Source organism: Strix uralensis, chromosome 3, assembly GCF_047716275.1.
Source record: "Strix uralensis isolate ZFMK-TIS-50842 chromosome 3, bStrUra1, whole genome shotgun sequence".
In the NCBI taxonomy this organism is placed as follows: Eukaryota; Metazoa; Chordata; class Aves; order Strigiformes; family Strigidae; genus Strix; species Strix uralensis.
In genome coordinates this window covers 85,439,653-85,454,279 of record NC_133974.1, presented here as the reverse complement: position 1 = coordinate 85,454,279, position 14,627 = coordinate 85,439,653, and the positions used below count along the sequence as shown (strand labels likewise).

Genomic DNA, 14,627 nt, shown 5'->3' with positions numbered 1-14,627 from the left:
ACAGAATAGTATTACATGAGACCTCTTATTGATACTTAATTCTGTGTGACTTTTTAAAAATTAAGCCTTTTTAAACTCATTAGTTAGAATGTGTAACAAAAGCTTTCCTATTCAGATGAGAGGTCTCCAGATGCACAGTACGTGGATTTGCTGCTGAATCCAGAACGTTACACTGGATACAAGGGGCCTTCTGCTTGGAGAGTGTGGAACAGCATCTACGAAGAAAACTGCTTCAAGTAATTGGGAGGGAGAGGAAGGCTATTTCTTATACTTGCATTTCAATTTAGTTTAAAACTGATTTTTGTGTTTTCTAACTTGTTTTCTAGGCCTCGATCTGTCTATCGTCCTTTAAATCCACTGGCGCCTAGTAGGGGTGGGTCTTCCCTGTTTTATTTTCTAATGCAGTTCTTTTAACATAGTGACTATTGCAGTACAAGTGATACAAATGGTAATCTTCAGTCTGTAGGTATGCTTTCTGCTTTTTTAATTTCTTCTGTAGAAGTAGCTGTCCATTTTCAATATTTAGACTAAGGTTTGTGATACTTGATTACCTACATATCTTATGCATATGAATAGTCTTAATAATGTCAGGGAGCTAACGTGAAAACTACGGTCACTCTCAAACTGTTTAGTAAGTGTGTGTCACAGTAATTTTCTAATGTGGATGGGAATGAGTTAAAGTTCGACAAAAATTTCAGCACTCTTGTATTCTTCTCGTGTTTTGTTTTTTTATAGATCGTTTAATTTAATCACTTTAGCTCGTAGTCATTCTAGTGTAATGAAGCTGTACATTTTCCATCCATAATGTTTAGTGTATTACAAATGTACAAATAATTGTATTATTTTAAGAAAGAGTGGATACTTAGGAAGGCTCAGTTATCTTCAAGAATGTTAAAAAAAAAAAAAAACGCCAGTGACTTGAGTTTTAAGCTTTCAAATTTAAGTTGAAAACTATAACCCGGTGTTCCAAATGAATCGGCTTTCCCCTGTCAGTGTGTCTCATTTCCCTTAAAAATTAACTATTAATCAATAGGTTGAGTTAGAAAACATCACCACACATTAGAAAATCAAGATGGCTTTTAGTAATTGTAAAGATTGAGATAATATGTTGCTGGTAGACTTAAATAAAGAGAATTGGAAGAGCAGTTTAACTCAGGGATCAGAATTTCGGAAAGGAACACTGGTCAGATTGTTGAATAATGTGAACTGAAGACAACGACTTCCTAACCATCTTTCTGAAGCTAAAACATAGCTTTCAAGAATATGTAAAGCAGCTGCTACTAACATTTCAAATTCCTAATGACTTTCATTGTTATAATATGTTTAGTCTCAGGTGGTGTTGAGGAGGAGGAAGAGGATGGAAAGTAGCCTATTTTTTTTGTAGATTAAATAAGGTTTCTTGCACTTTTTCTGTGTTTGTGGTAAAGCCTGTGTTTCATTACAATTCTGCTGTGGAAATTATCTTTATAATGCTTACAGATTTTTTTTTTTTTTTTTCCCCCCCTCTTAAGGAGGAGATGATGGTAAGTTGTCTTATTTTGCTTGACTTGCAGAAATGAAGTAAGCATTAAAGAGTTTTGGACATCTGATTTATTCACTTTATTGCTGTTGCACTAGAGGGCAGGAAAGTTATGTTTTTATGCAGATGATTGATCAGAAAGTGTTTTTATTGGGATAATTCTTTCATTCAGAGTAGGGGAAAGGAGTGGATAAGAACAAAATACAGTTCTGTTATTGGTTCTTATCCTTGTAACAGAGTATGTGTTGTGATAATATTATTAGCGAGATAACTGGAGATACATAAATTAAAGGAATCTTGGGTCTCCTCCAGAGCCCTTTTGATAATGATATAAGATCCTTTAAAAGAAAAGGGACAGTTTTTTCTGTATTTTCTTGAATGTCCTTGATTTTGGGGAGGTGGGGAGAAAGTGGGGAGGAAAAGCATTTGGTCTGCCTACAGTGAGACAGACTTTAGGATTTTTCATTCAACTGAAAGTGCTCAGGCAAAAGATCTAAGCCTACAGGAAACCTTCAGACAGTAGCAGTCAAGGTAAAGGCTGTCAGGTATAATTACACTCCTCCATCATGTCTTTCACCACTGGTGCATATGATCAGGCTTGTGCTTCCATACACTTCTCAATGTCCTGACGAGTAGCTTAGTCATGCTTATTCTTGTATTTCTCCTAATCTTACCTGTACAGATTTAAACTAACCTCAAAGTTCAGCCACTTCTGTGCCTATTCTCACTTTAATAGCTAAATTATTTAGTTTTATGTCCAGATGGCAGCTAATGTTAGTACGCATAGTAATGTAAAGATACTGTAATGTTGAAAATTAATTCATTTAACTATATACTTTGTATTTACAGGAGAATCTTTCTACACATGGCTAGAAGGTAAAGGCTCTTGGATGGGTTAATATGATGTTAAATTTACTAGAAGAAACACTTAGGGTTTTTTTTATCTCCCCAAATATTTTTCGTAATGTAGGCTTTTTAATAAATCATGCAGAACTTTTGAGTGTCACTCAAAGAATATTTTTTTCCTGAAGGTCTTTGGAAATCTTACTCACTTAGATGGTATACATCTTAAACCCTTCAGTGTTTCATCTTTTGTAAAGTTTTGAATTTGTGTTTGTGTTTTGTTTGTGTTTGAATTTTCTGCTCATCTTAGGCATTTAGTAGGGATTATTACTAACATAGCTAAGTGTTTTTATTTGAAAACAGCTTTAACTGACGTAACTATAATGTGTGTTCAGTAGGCAAAGCAATTTGGGTTTTATTCATATTTAAATAGAAATTATTATTAGAGGTAACAATCAAATCTCATTTTGGAGGTGTGCAGAAAAGTAAATAAGTTGAATGTACTTAATTTTAAACTTAGTTTGTTTTGCCTTTCATAAGCTTTTACTTGTCTAGTTGGAAATCTCTAACTGGTGCTGTTGTAGGAAAACACACAAATTCGCATGCCTTTTCTGTACATGGGGCCATATCTCTGCCTCACAGCTAGAGTTCACCATCAGTTCTTCCTACTTCTGTGTGGAGATTGGAGTGGCAGGGAAGTCACCTAAACATAACTTTGAGAAAGGATCAAACTTCTAAATTCCAGGTGTAGTCTCTGGGTCTAAGTGGTGTTATAAGTAATTTCTACATTTAAATTATATTTTGGCCACCCAATGCCATTGCGTTTCTGTTCACGCTGTAGAAGTCTGTATCCATCAAAGTCATATTTTTCAGTGTTTTGCTCTGTGCATTTAAATCTTCAGTGAATTTAAAGCTGGGAAGAAATATTTTTGCTGTTATCCAATGCCATAAGGTTTTCTGGGGTTTTTATGTTTTTCTGTCACTACTGTAATTCAGTTGTAGCTTTAATTCAGATTAGGATCAGTCACAGTATAGTTCTGGTTTCCAGACTGTCAAAATTCAAGACTATTTCAAATGTATTGCTCAAACAATGTAAGCATCTTACTTTTGTATGGCAATTTTATCTGTACTAATTGACCAGATACTTATTTGACTGTATTTACTAGAACACTAAAATACCAAGTAAGAAATGTCAAGCTTCATTCTTAGTACTTTATATAAAAAGTAAGAGATAAACTTTTCCTATGGTGGATATAAGGGCTTATTAACAATGCTGAAGTACTGTAATTGTAACTTGTGAAAGTTAGACTATGCCAACTTGAATCACTGAAATGTCAAGGTAAATTCATTTTAATACAGTATTTCCAGTATTTAGTTTGGGGTCTGTTTGTCTTTTTTCCTGGACAGGTCTTTGCCTTGAGAAAAGAGTGTTTTATAAACTCATTTCTGGACTTCATGCTAGCATCAACTTGCATCTGTGTGCAAATTATCTTCTTGAAGGTAATTTAAATCTAGATAAAATTGCTGAATTAAATGCTGCAATATCTGTAGCATGTATTTGTTTTTTCTCTGAAAATTTTTGATGTATACTTAGTTGCTTTTTTAAAAAAATATGTGTGTTTTACTCCCCCTGCGCTTTCTTTTCCTCTATGTAGAAACCTGGGGGAAGCCTCGCTGGGGACCAAATGTGAAAGAGTTCACTCGCCGCTTTGACCCTGCTGAGACAAAAGGAGAAGGACCAAGGAGGCTCAAAAACTTGTATTTCTTATATTTGATAGAGCTGCGTGCTTTGTCAAAGGTTGCACCATACTTTGAGCGTTCAGTTGTTGACCTTTACACTGGAAATGGCCATGAGGATGCTGAATCTAAAGCTCTCTTATTAGATATCTTCAGGGATACAAAGTAAGGCATAGCTTTTTTTTAATCAATAGTTTTAAATTCTCAGTTATATTCACAAGTGAGAATAGATGACTTCTTGATGGGATAGGACAAGAAGGAAAGTGGAATGAAGAAATAGAATTAAGTAATGGGTGAGAACAAGAGGAATTTGTGCATTTGATGGGTAGAGATGAGTATTTCTGAGGTTTGAATACACCAATCTTTAAAAAACGATAAACAAACTCACCAAAAAAACCCCAAAAACCACAACACCCTGGGCTATTCCCTATTTGTTGCTTTTTCTGATTCTTCAGTGTAAGATGCACATGATTTAATTTGAAAAGGAAAATAGTATGTGTAGTCTTTTAACAGTCCAGTGAATAATCCAGCTTTTATCATAGACTTAACCTCTGAGCTTTTAGCCATCCCTGCTTCCTTCTGTTTACTCGGTAAGGTTCTTTAGTCCAGTTCCTTTGTTCACCTTCTCACTAATTTTTGTGATTGGTAACGTGCTGTGTGACTGCATTGCTGTCCCTAATCATGATCTTGCAGAGTATTTGAGATGTGGTCAGATAATGATCAACTGAAAGGCAAACATTAAGACAATTTCAGTGTGTATTAGGAAGAAATCTTGATCAGTGGAAGTGAAGAAAATTCTCAACAAAACTGTAAATAACAGATTTCAAATTACAGTGATTGAAGAGTAAAACTGATACCATTCAGTAAATTTTTTAAGAGCTATTCTGCAAAGACTAGGAACTCTGAAAAGTATTTTACACGGAAGGCATCAGCTGCTTACCAAGCTTGATGTAACACTGTAGTTTATGCTAGCATTTGGTTTTTTTGCGTTTTGTCTTCATTAGGTCCTTCCATATGCACTTTGATGAAAAGTCCATGTTTGCTGGAGATAAAAAAGGAGCCAAGTCATTAAAGGTAAAGCTATTTTTCTGAATGATGTCCAAAATATCCATTTTGGAATTAAGTTGTGTTATTTTAGAAAACCTCTCTACCTATCAGAAGCATACTGCTGAGAGTAAAAAAGGCAGGGATAAAAACTTAGAGTGGTATCTGAGGCCTCTTAATCTGCTTTCTAGTAAATGAGGACAAGAGTTGTCCTGAGCCAAGCAAGCTGAAATCTCTCGTTTTAGTGCCTTGGGTCTGCTATCAGGACTGTGGTGAGGTAAATGAGTTGAATTGGTATTGCCAGTAGACGCAATGGTGTTTTTTAAATAGAGTATCTGTTTCACATAAGTATCTGAAAAAAAAGTGCTGTTTGCTTAAAAAGCCTTATATAATATGATGTAATATAATATTATACTTAACATTAGAAGAGCATAATTCCTAGACATGGGAACCTCATGCGAATGCCGTTACTGCCTAGCAACTTCCAGTGTTAACATACTGGTGTTCAGATTGGTATGCCCTACAATTCCACAGTTGGAGTGTGGCTCAGAAATAAAGGTCTGTTTTAATACTTAATAACACTTTTAATACTTATTTCAGTAGTAGTATGGAATTTCATCAGCATTAGAAAGGTGCCAGAAGTTAATCAGCCCAGCTAGTGTTTTTCTGATCTTAAATATTTAATTGAGATCATCTTAATTAGTTCAGTGCTGTGCTTGCTTCCACTCTGACTGAAGCTGCAAAGCAACAATCTACCTGTAGCTTTGGACAGGAAGTGTCTTTTGTGAAATGTAACTTATTTGTCTGTTTGTCAGAAAGGTAGGTTGGCTCAAAAGAGGTTTGAATAATGAAATCAAAATTGGGCAGGGACACAGGTACAGTGCTTATAACTCAGAATGTTTTGGGAAAGTTGATAGAAACTCAGCATACAGAATCCAAGCTTTACCCTTCATGTCCTGTATTTTGGGGTTTTTTTGAGGAAGTAACTGTTGGCAGTGGCTTGGAAACAAGATTCTGGGTTTACATGGACCTTTGTTATGGCCTGACCACATAAGGTAGTGGTTTTGTTCAGATTTAGTAATAGAGAACTGATAATTCTAGTGGTACTAGATTAGTTAACCTTCTGTTTTTGTGAAGCTAAGGGGTACTTTTAAGTTAACCTTTTTTTATTTTGTTTTTAACTAATAGGAAGAATTCAGATTGCATTTCAAGAACATATCCCGCATAATGGATTGTGTTGGATGTGACAAATGCAGGCTGTGGGGCAAACTGCAGGTACAGTTTATTTTACGTGTGTGTGTGGCGATAGGGGAGGTTAGAAAATAATCGTCTATTCCAGTTCAGCAGGACGCCTTTTACCTTGGCCTTCAGACTGCCCATGGTTGGTCTTTGAATCCCTTACCTATATATTAAAAATAGATATACGTTTAGTTCACTGTTAAACAATTCTAAAAAAAAAATTGTTAAAAAAAAGGTTTGTTTAGTCAACAGCTGTTTAGTTTACTAAAAAGTATAGTTTGTGTTCTCTGAAAAAAATGTATTTAAAGCAGATGCTTCACGGCAAAGTCTTACTGGCACTCAATATCTTACCTGTATTCAGTGATCAGATGAGCCTTGTAGAATCACCTGTGGGAAGCCTTCTTGGAAGTACAGCACTTCCTTAATTGTTAGAAAATCCAGCGTGTGATTTAACTCCACAAATTGAGGCATAAGAAAAAGAAGTAATGCGTATTTTCACAATTTATGCAGAAGGCAGGAAATGAATGCAAAGGTGCACAGTAAATCTGAAAGTTGAAAAAAAATTTCAGTTTCTGGACACTTACTAGTTTTATTGAGAACACGATTTTAAACCTTAAGACTAATCTAAAGTCCAGAATGACAATAGTTGTTACTTTGAGGTGCCTACTGTACTCTACTGCTATATAACATTAAGCTTATCAAAGTTCAGCTTTCAAAGAACTTTATAACATTAAACATTTGGTGGTCTCTGCTGAATTTGTGGAGTTCTGCCTACTCTGTCCTAGTTAATGCTTCTGATCTATTACTGTTTTTCCTTTCTCACACAAAATGAAATAGGGCCACATTTCCTGACCTACAAAATTCTCTTGCAGCCAGCCTCAACCACTTCTTATCAAAGTCCAGTGCTTGTTTCTGTAGCCCGATTAAAAGGGGAAATAAGAATAGCTTCTTACGTTCTATTTCTGTATAGAAACTAGGGGCTGAAACTGAAACTGCAATGTCTGCCACTGGGACTAGAGGTGGAAAAAACAGAAGTGTTGTGATACCTCATAATAAAACCGTTTGACTTCAGAGGGGGTGGGAAGAGGAAAATGGGAGTTCTGATCCAACAGCTCCTGCATCAGTGGGGCATCTGTAACATAAGAGGCAGGAGAGAGCTGGAAGGATTGTAACAGACATTTTCATATGCATCTGCTGTGGCTGAGGAGAAAAAAGATGAGAAAGATTAAAAACACAAGGATGAAGAGCAAGTATACCCGAGGAAACAAATGTTCTTAAATAAGTGACTGACCCTGGTACACAATTGATGGCATGCATTTGCCATTAGTGTTCTGGTTTGTGTGCAGTTATTTGGGCTGAGGGAGTGTCCATATATAAGAATTGGTGCTACAGTTTGCTTGGATTAGTAATTTTTAAACTTTTTTACAGTTTTCTGAGTGTTTGAAGGAGTGATCTTATTGATGTTAAAACACTGGACTTTTTTTGTAGACTCAAGGCTTAGGAACTGCTCTGAAGATCTTATTTTCTGAGAAAGAAATACAGAGCCTTCCTGAGAATAGCCCATCAAAAGGTTTTCAACTCACACGTCAAGAAATAGTTGCTCTTGTAAATGCCTTTGGAAGGTAAGTTTTTATCTTTTGTGTAGTAGAAAAACTGTAAAACTTCAGTGTCAACACTCAAGGTCTGTGGAAAGATGGTATTGTACACGTAGCTGTAGCTTTTTAAACACTGAATTACTATTAGTGACGTTGATAAGCCTAATGCCATCAAACTGAGTAAGTGGAGTGTTGATTATTAGTCTTAGTCTTCATTCTGGTTTGGATCTAATTATTCTCTTTATCTCAAATCTCATAAATTCCATCTGGATTTAAGTTTCTTAAACAGTCGTAAGCATCGGACTTTGAGTATGTCTCTTCCTTTTTTGAACACTGACTACAGCTCTTCTACACTTTGTATTTCTGATTTAAACATGTACGTAAAAAGCAGTGAAAAGGAAGAACAATACTTGGAGATTTTGACGCTGTCATTTAGCCCTTAGGCTTTTGGATTTTTGTGTATGACGTGACTTTTGTTAAAACTTTAGTTGTGGTTGATTAATTTTTTTGAAAATTTACCCCATTCAAGTGATGAAATAAAACATTTTAACAGCTTTGAAAAATGTGTAGAACTTGCTTTGTTCATCATGCTAGTTCTTCAAGTCTTGAATATAACAATCTGTTCCTGTTTAAAAGAATGTAATAAACGTTATTACCTCTGATTAGAGATTTTTAGATGTTTAATGAAGTCAGGACAGTTAAACATTATATATAAATTTAATCCCTGTAATATATTATGTAAATATAATGGAGAGTCAAATAGTAGATCTTTTGAGGGAAAGTAGTATCTTAAGTGTTTTCATCTTTGGAAAAGTATTGTGTTCCAAAAAAAAAAAAAAACCCAACCAAAAAGCCGCCATGGAAGATGATGATTTGCACTTCTCTTTCGCACTTGCTTTACTAACACTTAAGGGGTTTTTGTTTTACAGGCTTTCCACAAGTATAAGAGAGTTGCAGAATTTTAAAGTTTTATTACAACAAACTAGGTAATGAAGGCCTTTGCACAACCCACTAGTGACGACCATTTACATGACTGCATTGAGCAGAAGAAACTGATCCTTACAGGACTCACATGAACTGATAAAAAAAAAAATTGAATACCAACTTGAATATTTATGTTTAAACTAGGTATGGTTATTAATTAGAAAAGATATTTATGAATGAAATATATAGTTTTTAAATGTGTAAATTATGCCGATCTGTTTATTTTTAAGTTCTCTGCTCACAGTTCTGTTGTACTGAAACTTCATAAATTTTCTTTATTTCCTTGTCTTTGAGACAGTTGTTTTATATGAAAACTTAGGTACCTCCACACTGACTTAGCCTGTTCTGTGAGAGGTGGTTCACCTCTCGCCTCTCCCCAGAACTGAGCTTCAGTATATTCTGAGGATTGAGTATGCCGATTCTGGCTGTCTGAAAGAAAACAAACAAACAAACAAAACCACAAAACAACAGAAAAGGAAATAAGGCTCTTGTTGAATTCTGACTTCTTACTGTAATAATGAAATTTACTTAAAAATAGGAAATCTACTGAGCAGAAAACTTTATTTCATACCGAGCTCTTTTGCATCGTGCTGATATCAGTGTTTTTTTTTCCTTATGTGCTGCTTTTCAGAATTTCCTTTTTTCTTTACAATAACTACCTTGTCTCTGATGCAGCACAGTTGGAAGTGACTTTCCTGCAGCCCCTTGGCTCCCTGCATTTGCTTGGGGATGGGGGGCAGGGCAGGGGAAGACAGTTAGTGGAGTGCTGCTAGCTGAAAAGCCTCAGTCACTCAAACTTACATCTACCCCATTTTATTTTCTAGATTGCAATCACAAGTTCAGTTTCCAGAATTTGTCTTTTTAATGTCCAAAATGTTAAAATAGCACACTTCAATGTCTGAGCTGTGGAAATAGATTTGCTCTTTATGGGTTATGCTTTAGTGCTAAAGGTCAGTGCAGAAAGTAAGAATTTGTTTTTGTAGTCACTTTTAAAAAAAAGATGCTTTTTAAAATTCATAATCACACTGACATTTAATACTGCATACTCTTATCTATGCAATCCCTAACTGTATCTTCTTTAAAATGATATTCAGCATAAAAAAACGGGTATGTTAATAACATAACTTTCATAAAATAAGAAATTACTCATGTGTCATTGTCCACAGATGGCAGTGATAACTTACCATTGTCCAAAACAGAATTCAGAAACAGCACTACTGATTAGTAGCAACCAAATATTGGTTTAAATTTAAAATGAAGTAATAATTTTTTTTTAAACCAGTATGTTTCAGAGTGAAGTTAGGAGTTACGAATGTAGGAAGTGCTGGTACAGTGTAGATACATCTCCTTTTTTTAAAAATGAGTCTTCACAAAATAAAGTGCTCTTAAACATTTTTCACCCTACCAGATATTTAGTGACCTGTTTATATAATTGATTGTAACTGTATTGGCTTCCATAATGTCCTTTACAGCTGAGATTTTCTAAAAGCTGTAATATGCTCTGTGTCCTTTGTTTCCAGACTAGCCTCAAATATCTACCTGACTGGAAATGAGACAGACTACCTGCTGACACTTGCTATTATAAAAAATACTGTTTCTCAAGACAGTAAACCCTCTTGAGCCAAACTGGGATAAGCTAAATAAAAGAGAAAAAAAGAAAAAACCAAAAACCAACAACAAACAAAACCAAACAAACCACCCCTACAAAGTTTTGGTGATAGTTGCACAAATTGACAGTGAACTGGTGGTATCCAGTTGGAAGTTCCTGTTTAAGCCAGTAGATAATTTAACGTGGTGTTAGAAAAAGGTGATGCCAGTCTGGGGATGTTCTGTTCTTACCCAGCAGCTGCTCTTGTCTGTGGGCACCTGTCTCTGAGCAAGTCACCACAGGCTTCCTTTTTTCTAGTTAATGGAGAAGAGCAGGTGATTTCTAGGCGGATTCATCTGGCCTGTTCTGAGCTCTGTATTTGCACCCTAGGGTTTATTTTTCTCCATTAAATTGAAGTGGGAACCCGGGTAACTAGCTCAGATGTGAACAGCTGTGTTTGGTAACTGAGTTACGCCCCGAGTCCCTAACTCCTCTGAGTAATTGTATATATTGAAAGTGTGTTGTTTTCAGTTGGCCATTAACTCCTTACCTTTTGGATTGACCTGCAAGGGCTAGAACCTGTAGGCTCACTTCTATGAAGAATGCTGTATAGCTGGGATTTATCTGTATTGTTATATGTTATAGTGCCTAAAGCTTTAGGCAGAAAAGTTGTGTTGTCTGCGCTGCCCCAGGAAGGACCTGAGTCTGAGAATTGTTTCTTCCCTTTTTCCCCATGCTTTTTGGGGAAAGTGAATTGCTTCCAACCTTCTTCTGGGGATGCAACTTCCTATTTTTCTTTTTTTTTTTCACCTGTGCCTGGCTAAAATCTACAGACACTGAAGCAGCATCACATACTAAGCATCACACACTCGCTCACGGGACAGGTGAGAGATTGCGGCGGCCTGCAGATCCTGGACACCTGCTCCTTACAACGCCCCTTGGCACAGCGCAGGCAAGGTTAATGCCGCTGGGTAAGGACATGAAGAGATGGGAAGCTTTTCTTTTTTTCCCCCTGTGTCATGAAAACACAGGAATGCAACTGAACAGCATATTCTGTGTATGGGAAAGTTCTGTTGCATTTGAAGGTACATCTCGTTTAGTGATCAAATGGGGAAGACGTTTCACTGTCACTGTAGAAATAGGAGATAAGATTTTTCCTGTCACAAATCTAAGTGAAACTACTTTCCCGTCGCCATCTTTTTTACTGTATTTGATGTACATTCTGTGACTATGCTGCCTATGAAGTTTTGCCATGTGAGTCGGATGACTTAGTTCTTTATATGTTAAATGAAATTTTAGAAATTTACAGATCCATTTTTATACTGAAGAATAAGGTTAGTTACAGTGTCCATGACCTGTAAACTATTTTAAATTCCAGTTCCCTGTTGGAGATCAGCTTGTCAACATTTGTCTGTCATTCATTTCAGAGAAAAATTTCATGACACAATGATTGTAATCCCAGAGGTAGTGAGAAGACAAAGACAAAAATGATTTCTTTTTCCCAAGTCATGAAGACTTACGTGAAATGGTGAAAAAAGCTTAGTGCAAACTGCATAGGTAAAATGTAGGGCACTGTTGCTGAACAACTTGCTCTTCAGTGCCTGAGGAGGAAGGTGAGAATATAGATTTAAAATGGTGAGAGAGAGACTTGTGCAAGCCGGAATAACAAAAGTGTTTTCCTACTTCAGCTGATGATTCGTGCTGTCTGTCATCGTACGTGCATGAAATACACTGGGCCACACTTTCCTGAGTTGTGTTTTGATGGTCAGGTTGCCTTTATCTGACCTGGCTTTGCGCTATTCTGGGAAATTATGTGTAATATGTTGTAAATAATCTAAATGCTTATGTTTATAAAGTAGCAGTCAGCAATTCATCACTTTACAGTTCCTCCGTATAGCTAGCCTATGAAAATGTAATATTTATTAAAATCAGAATCAATGTTGGAACTGCTTACTGGGATCTAAACATTTCTGAATCTTTGCTATGTTTGAATCTATAAAATGCAAATTAAAGTATTTTCTGCTACAACTTCTTTATGTCAATGTAATTTTTGGGGTTTTATTTGAAAATTTGTTTACTTTTTGTTTACTTTTCAACTACACTTGGTAGAAATTATATAATTTAAATAATTAATATGTGAGTCATTTAAGATGATGAGCAGGCTTTTATTTTCACTTTAATTCCATCCAAAAGATGAATGTAACATACATATCTGTTGCTGTTTGCAGTGCATTGCAGTGTGTCAGCACATCAGAAATGTGTGTGGCAGAATTACAGTATGTTTCTGTATGAATATGGCCAAATTTAGCCACTGTGTAAGTGCAATTGTTTTGAGGCAAAAAGGCTTATTTCAAAATGAAGTTGGGTCTGTTCTGTCCCTTTCTCAGAATAGCTTATAAAATCAATTTTGTAAATACTTTCTCTGGTTGTTTACCCAGTGGGGCTCTTTGTGTGAAAGAAGATTCTCCCTACAGGGTTTCTGCAGCTTTCTGTTTCATTCCGTGTATACATTTTAAACAAATTATCTTACTAAAAATTTGGCTATCAGTATGCACATATTTCACCCCCAGTTTAGGTGGGTAAGTACCTGTTACACAGGTGATGATGATAATAATAGTGATTTAGTTTAAATTTCTTACCTTTCACAATGTGGTTTAAATCCCCTGTGTTCAAGAGTATTTAATTTGTTACTATGGTTATAGTCACTTGGAATTCCACTTTTTGCATGCATACTGTGGCATAGGGATTAAGCTTGTTTTAAGCACAGAATTCTTACAATTAAATTTTTCCTGTGCAGATAGATCTACTGTGAAGAAAATGTAATTCCTGCAGACTTTTCTCGCACTAGGTCTTAAGGCAGTTTTGTACAAACATGTTTGTAGAACTCCAAAGGGTTTAATAAAATTTCTGTTCTCCCAACCATGTGGCACCTTTTTTTATGCTCTGACTGATAGTTTGCTTGGCTTCTTCAGTGAACATTGAGGAAGAAGTGAAGAAACGAATGGAAGCTCTGAAGGGCAAACAGTTGGCCAGAGTGCTTCTGCCAGAGGCAAGGCTCGTGCTCGGATTTTACAACCAAGGCCCCAAAATCAAAGACGCGGTGGAAGACTTGGCCTGTGAGCGTGGCACTACTGCGCTTTTGGCTTCCAAGCAGCCTGATCAGATCTACTCCCCATCCCGTATCCTCTGCAAAATGTTACATGAGAATCCTCTACTTGTACTTCCTGAAGTCAAATAGGAGGAAAACATCAAGCCTGTCCACCATCTGGGGATCCTGTAGTACACCTCAAAACAAACTACTTCTATGGAAGTAAAGATTACTGTAAGAAATACGTTTTTCTCCTAGGGAAATGTGGATTGAATTACAGTATTTGTTTCATGGGGGGAAGGAGAAAGAGATGCTGGGCGTGTGGAGTTCTTCACAACAGAGCCTACCCCTCAGTATTGGGCACAATAAAAAGACCTGCAGTAGAGTTAAGGTTTCTGCTTGCCCTTAGAATTAGTATCAGTTCTTTTTTAGGCTTGCTATATGTACAAATGTCACACACTGGTGTGGTATTTACCCACCATTTCCACCACAACCCACCACACTTATCCCTGAACATACAAAGCTGAAGCCCGGCTTGGCTGACTTTCTGCTCCTTATGCAGAATTTATCCTCTAGGTCCACTGGAGGTTCTTCAGCTTTATGTATTCCTGGCTCCTGTTCTATTCCCAGATGGCACTTCCTAGGTTTTTAATAAATAAGTGCTGTTCTATGTGTCCATCTTCCTCACTCGGTCTTTTACTTACTCTTCTCTGTAACGTACCTAGCACTGACTGACAGAGGTGATCACACAACTTTCCAATTTTTCAAACTTAAAAACTTTCAGTCTATTTTGCCCTTTACAGTGCTCCAGCCATCTCTACCGTTCTGAGCCCATCCCTATGGTTGTCAAGACGATACAGTTTTCTTACTTAGAAGGATGCAGTGTGTTTTGAGACCGTAACTAGATTATAGATGACTTTTAGCCTCCAGCCATCTTATCACATTGAGTAAGCAGTGATGACCCAAAGAGTAAATTGTGCTCCGAGAATG

At 36.4% G+C, this 14,627-nt stretch overlaps 1 protein-coding gene across 2 annotated transcripts in view; it reads left to right on the top strand.

Annotated features, from left to right (window-relative positions):
* Positions 1–12,577, top strand: part of ERO1B (endoplasmic reticulum oxidoreductase 1 beta) — a 32,295-nt gene extending 19,718 nt beyond the window's left edge. The window contains exons 7-16 of one of the 2 annotated variants that reach the window (XM_074863188.1): positions 116–236; positions 327–373; positions 1,512–1,523; positions 2,369–2,395; positions 3,770–3,862; positions 4,018–4,264; positions 5,104–5,173; positions 6,332–6,418; positions 7,871–8,004; positions 8,907–12,577. In XM_074863188.1, the coding sequence (XP_074719289.1) occupies positions 116–236; positions 327–373; positions 1,512–1,523; positions 2,369–2,395; positions 3,770–3,862; positions 4,018–4,264; positions 5,104–5,173; positions 6,332–6,418; positions 7,871–8,004; positions 8,907–8,967 (899 nt within the window). In that variant the 3' untranslated portion in view covers positions 8,968–12,577. The remainder of the gene's footprint in view (positions 1–115; positions 237–326; positions 374–1,511; positions 1,524–2,368; positions 2,396–3,769; positions 3,863–4,017; positions 4,265–5,103; positions 5,174–6,331; positions 6,419–7,870; positions 8,005–8,906) is intronic. The other variant, XM_074863189.1, reaches the window with a different exon arrangement.
* The last annotated feature ends 2,050 nt before the right edge of the window (positions 12,578–14,627 follow it).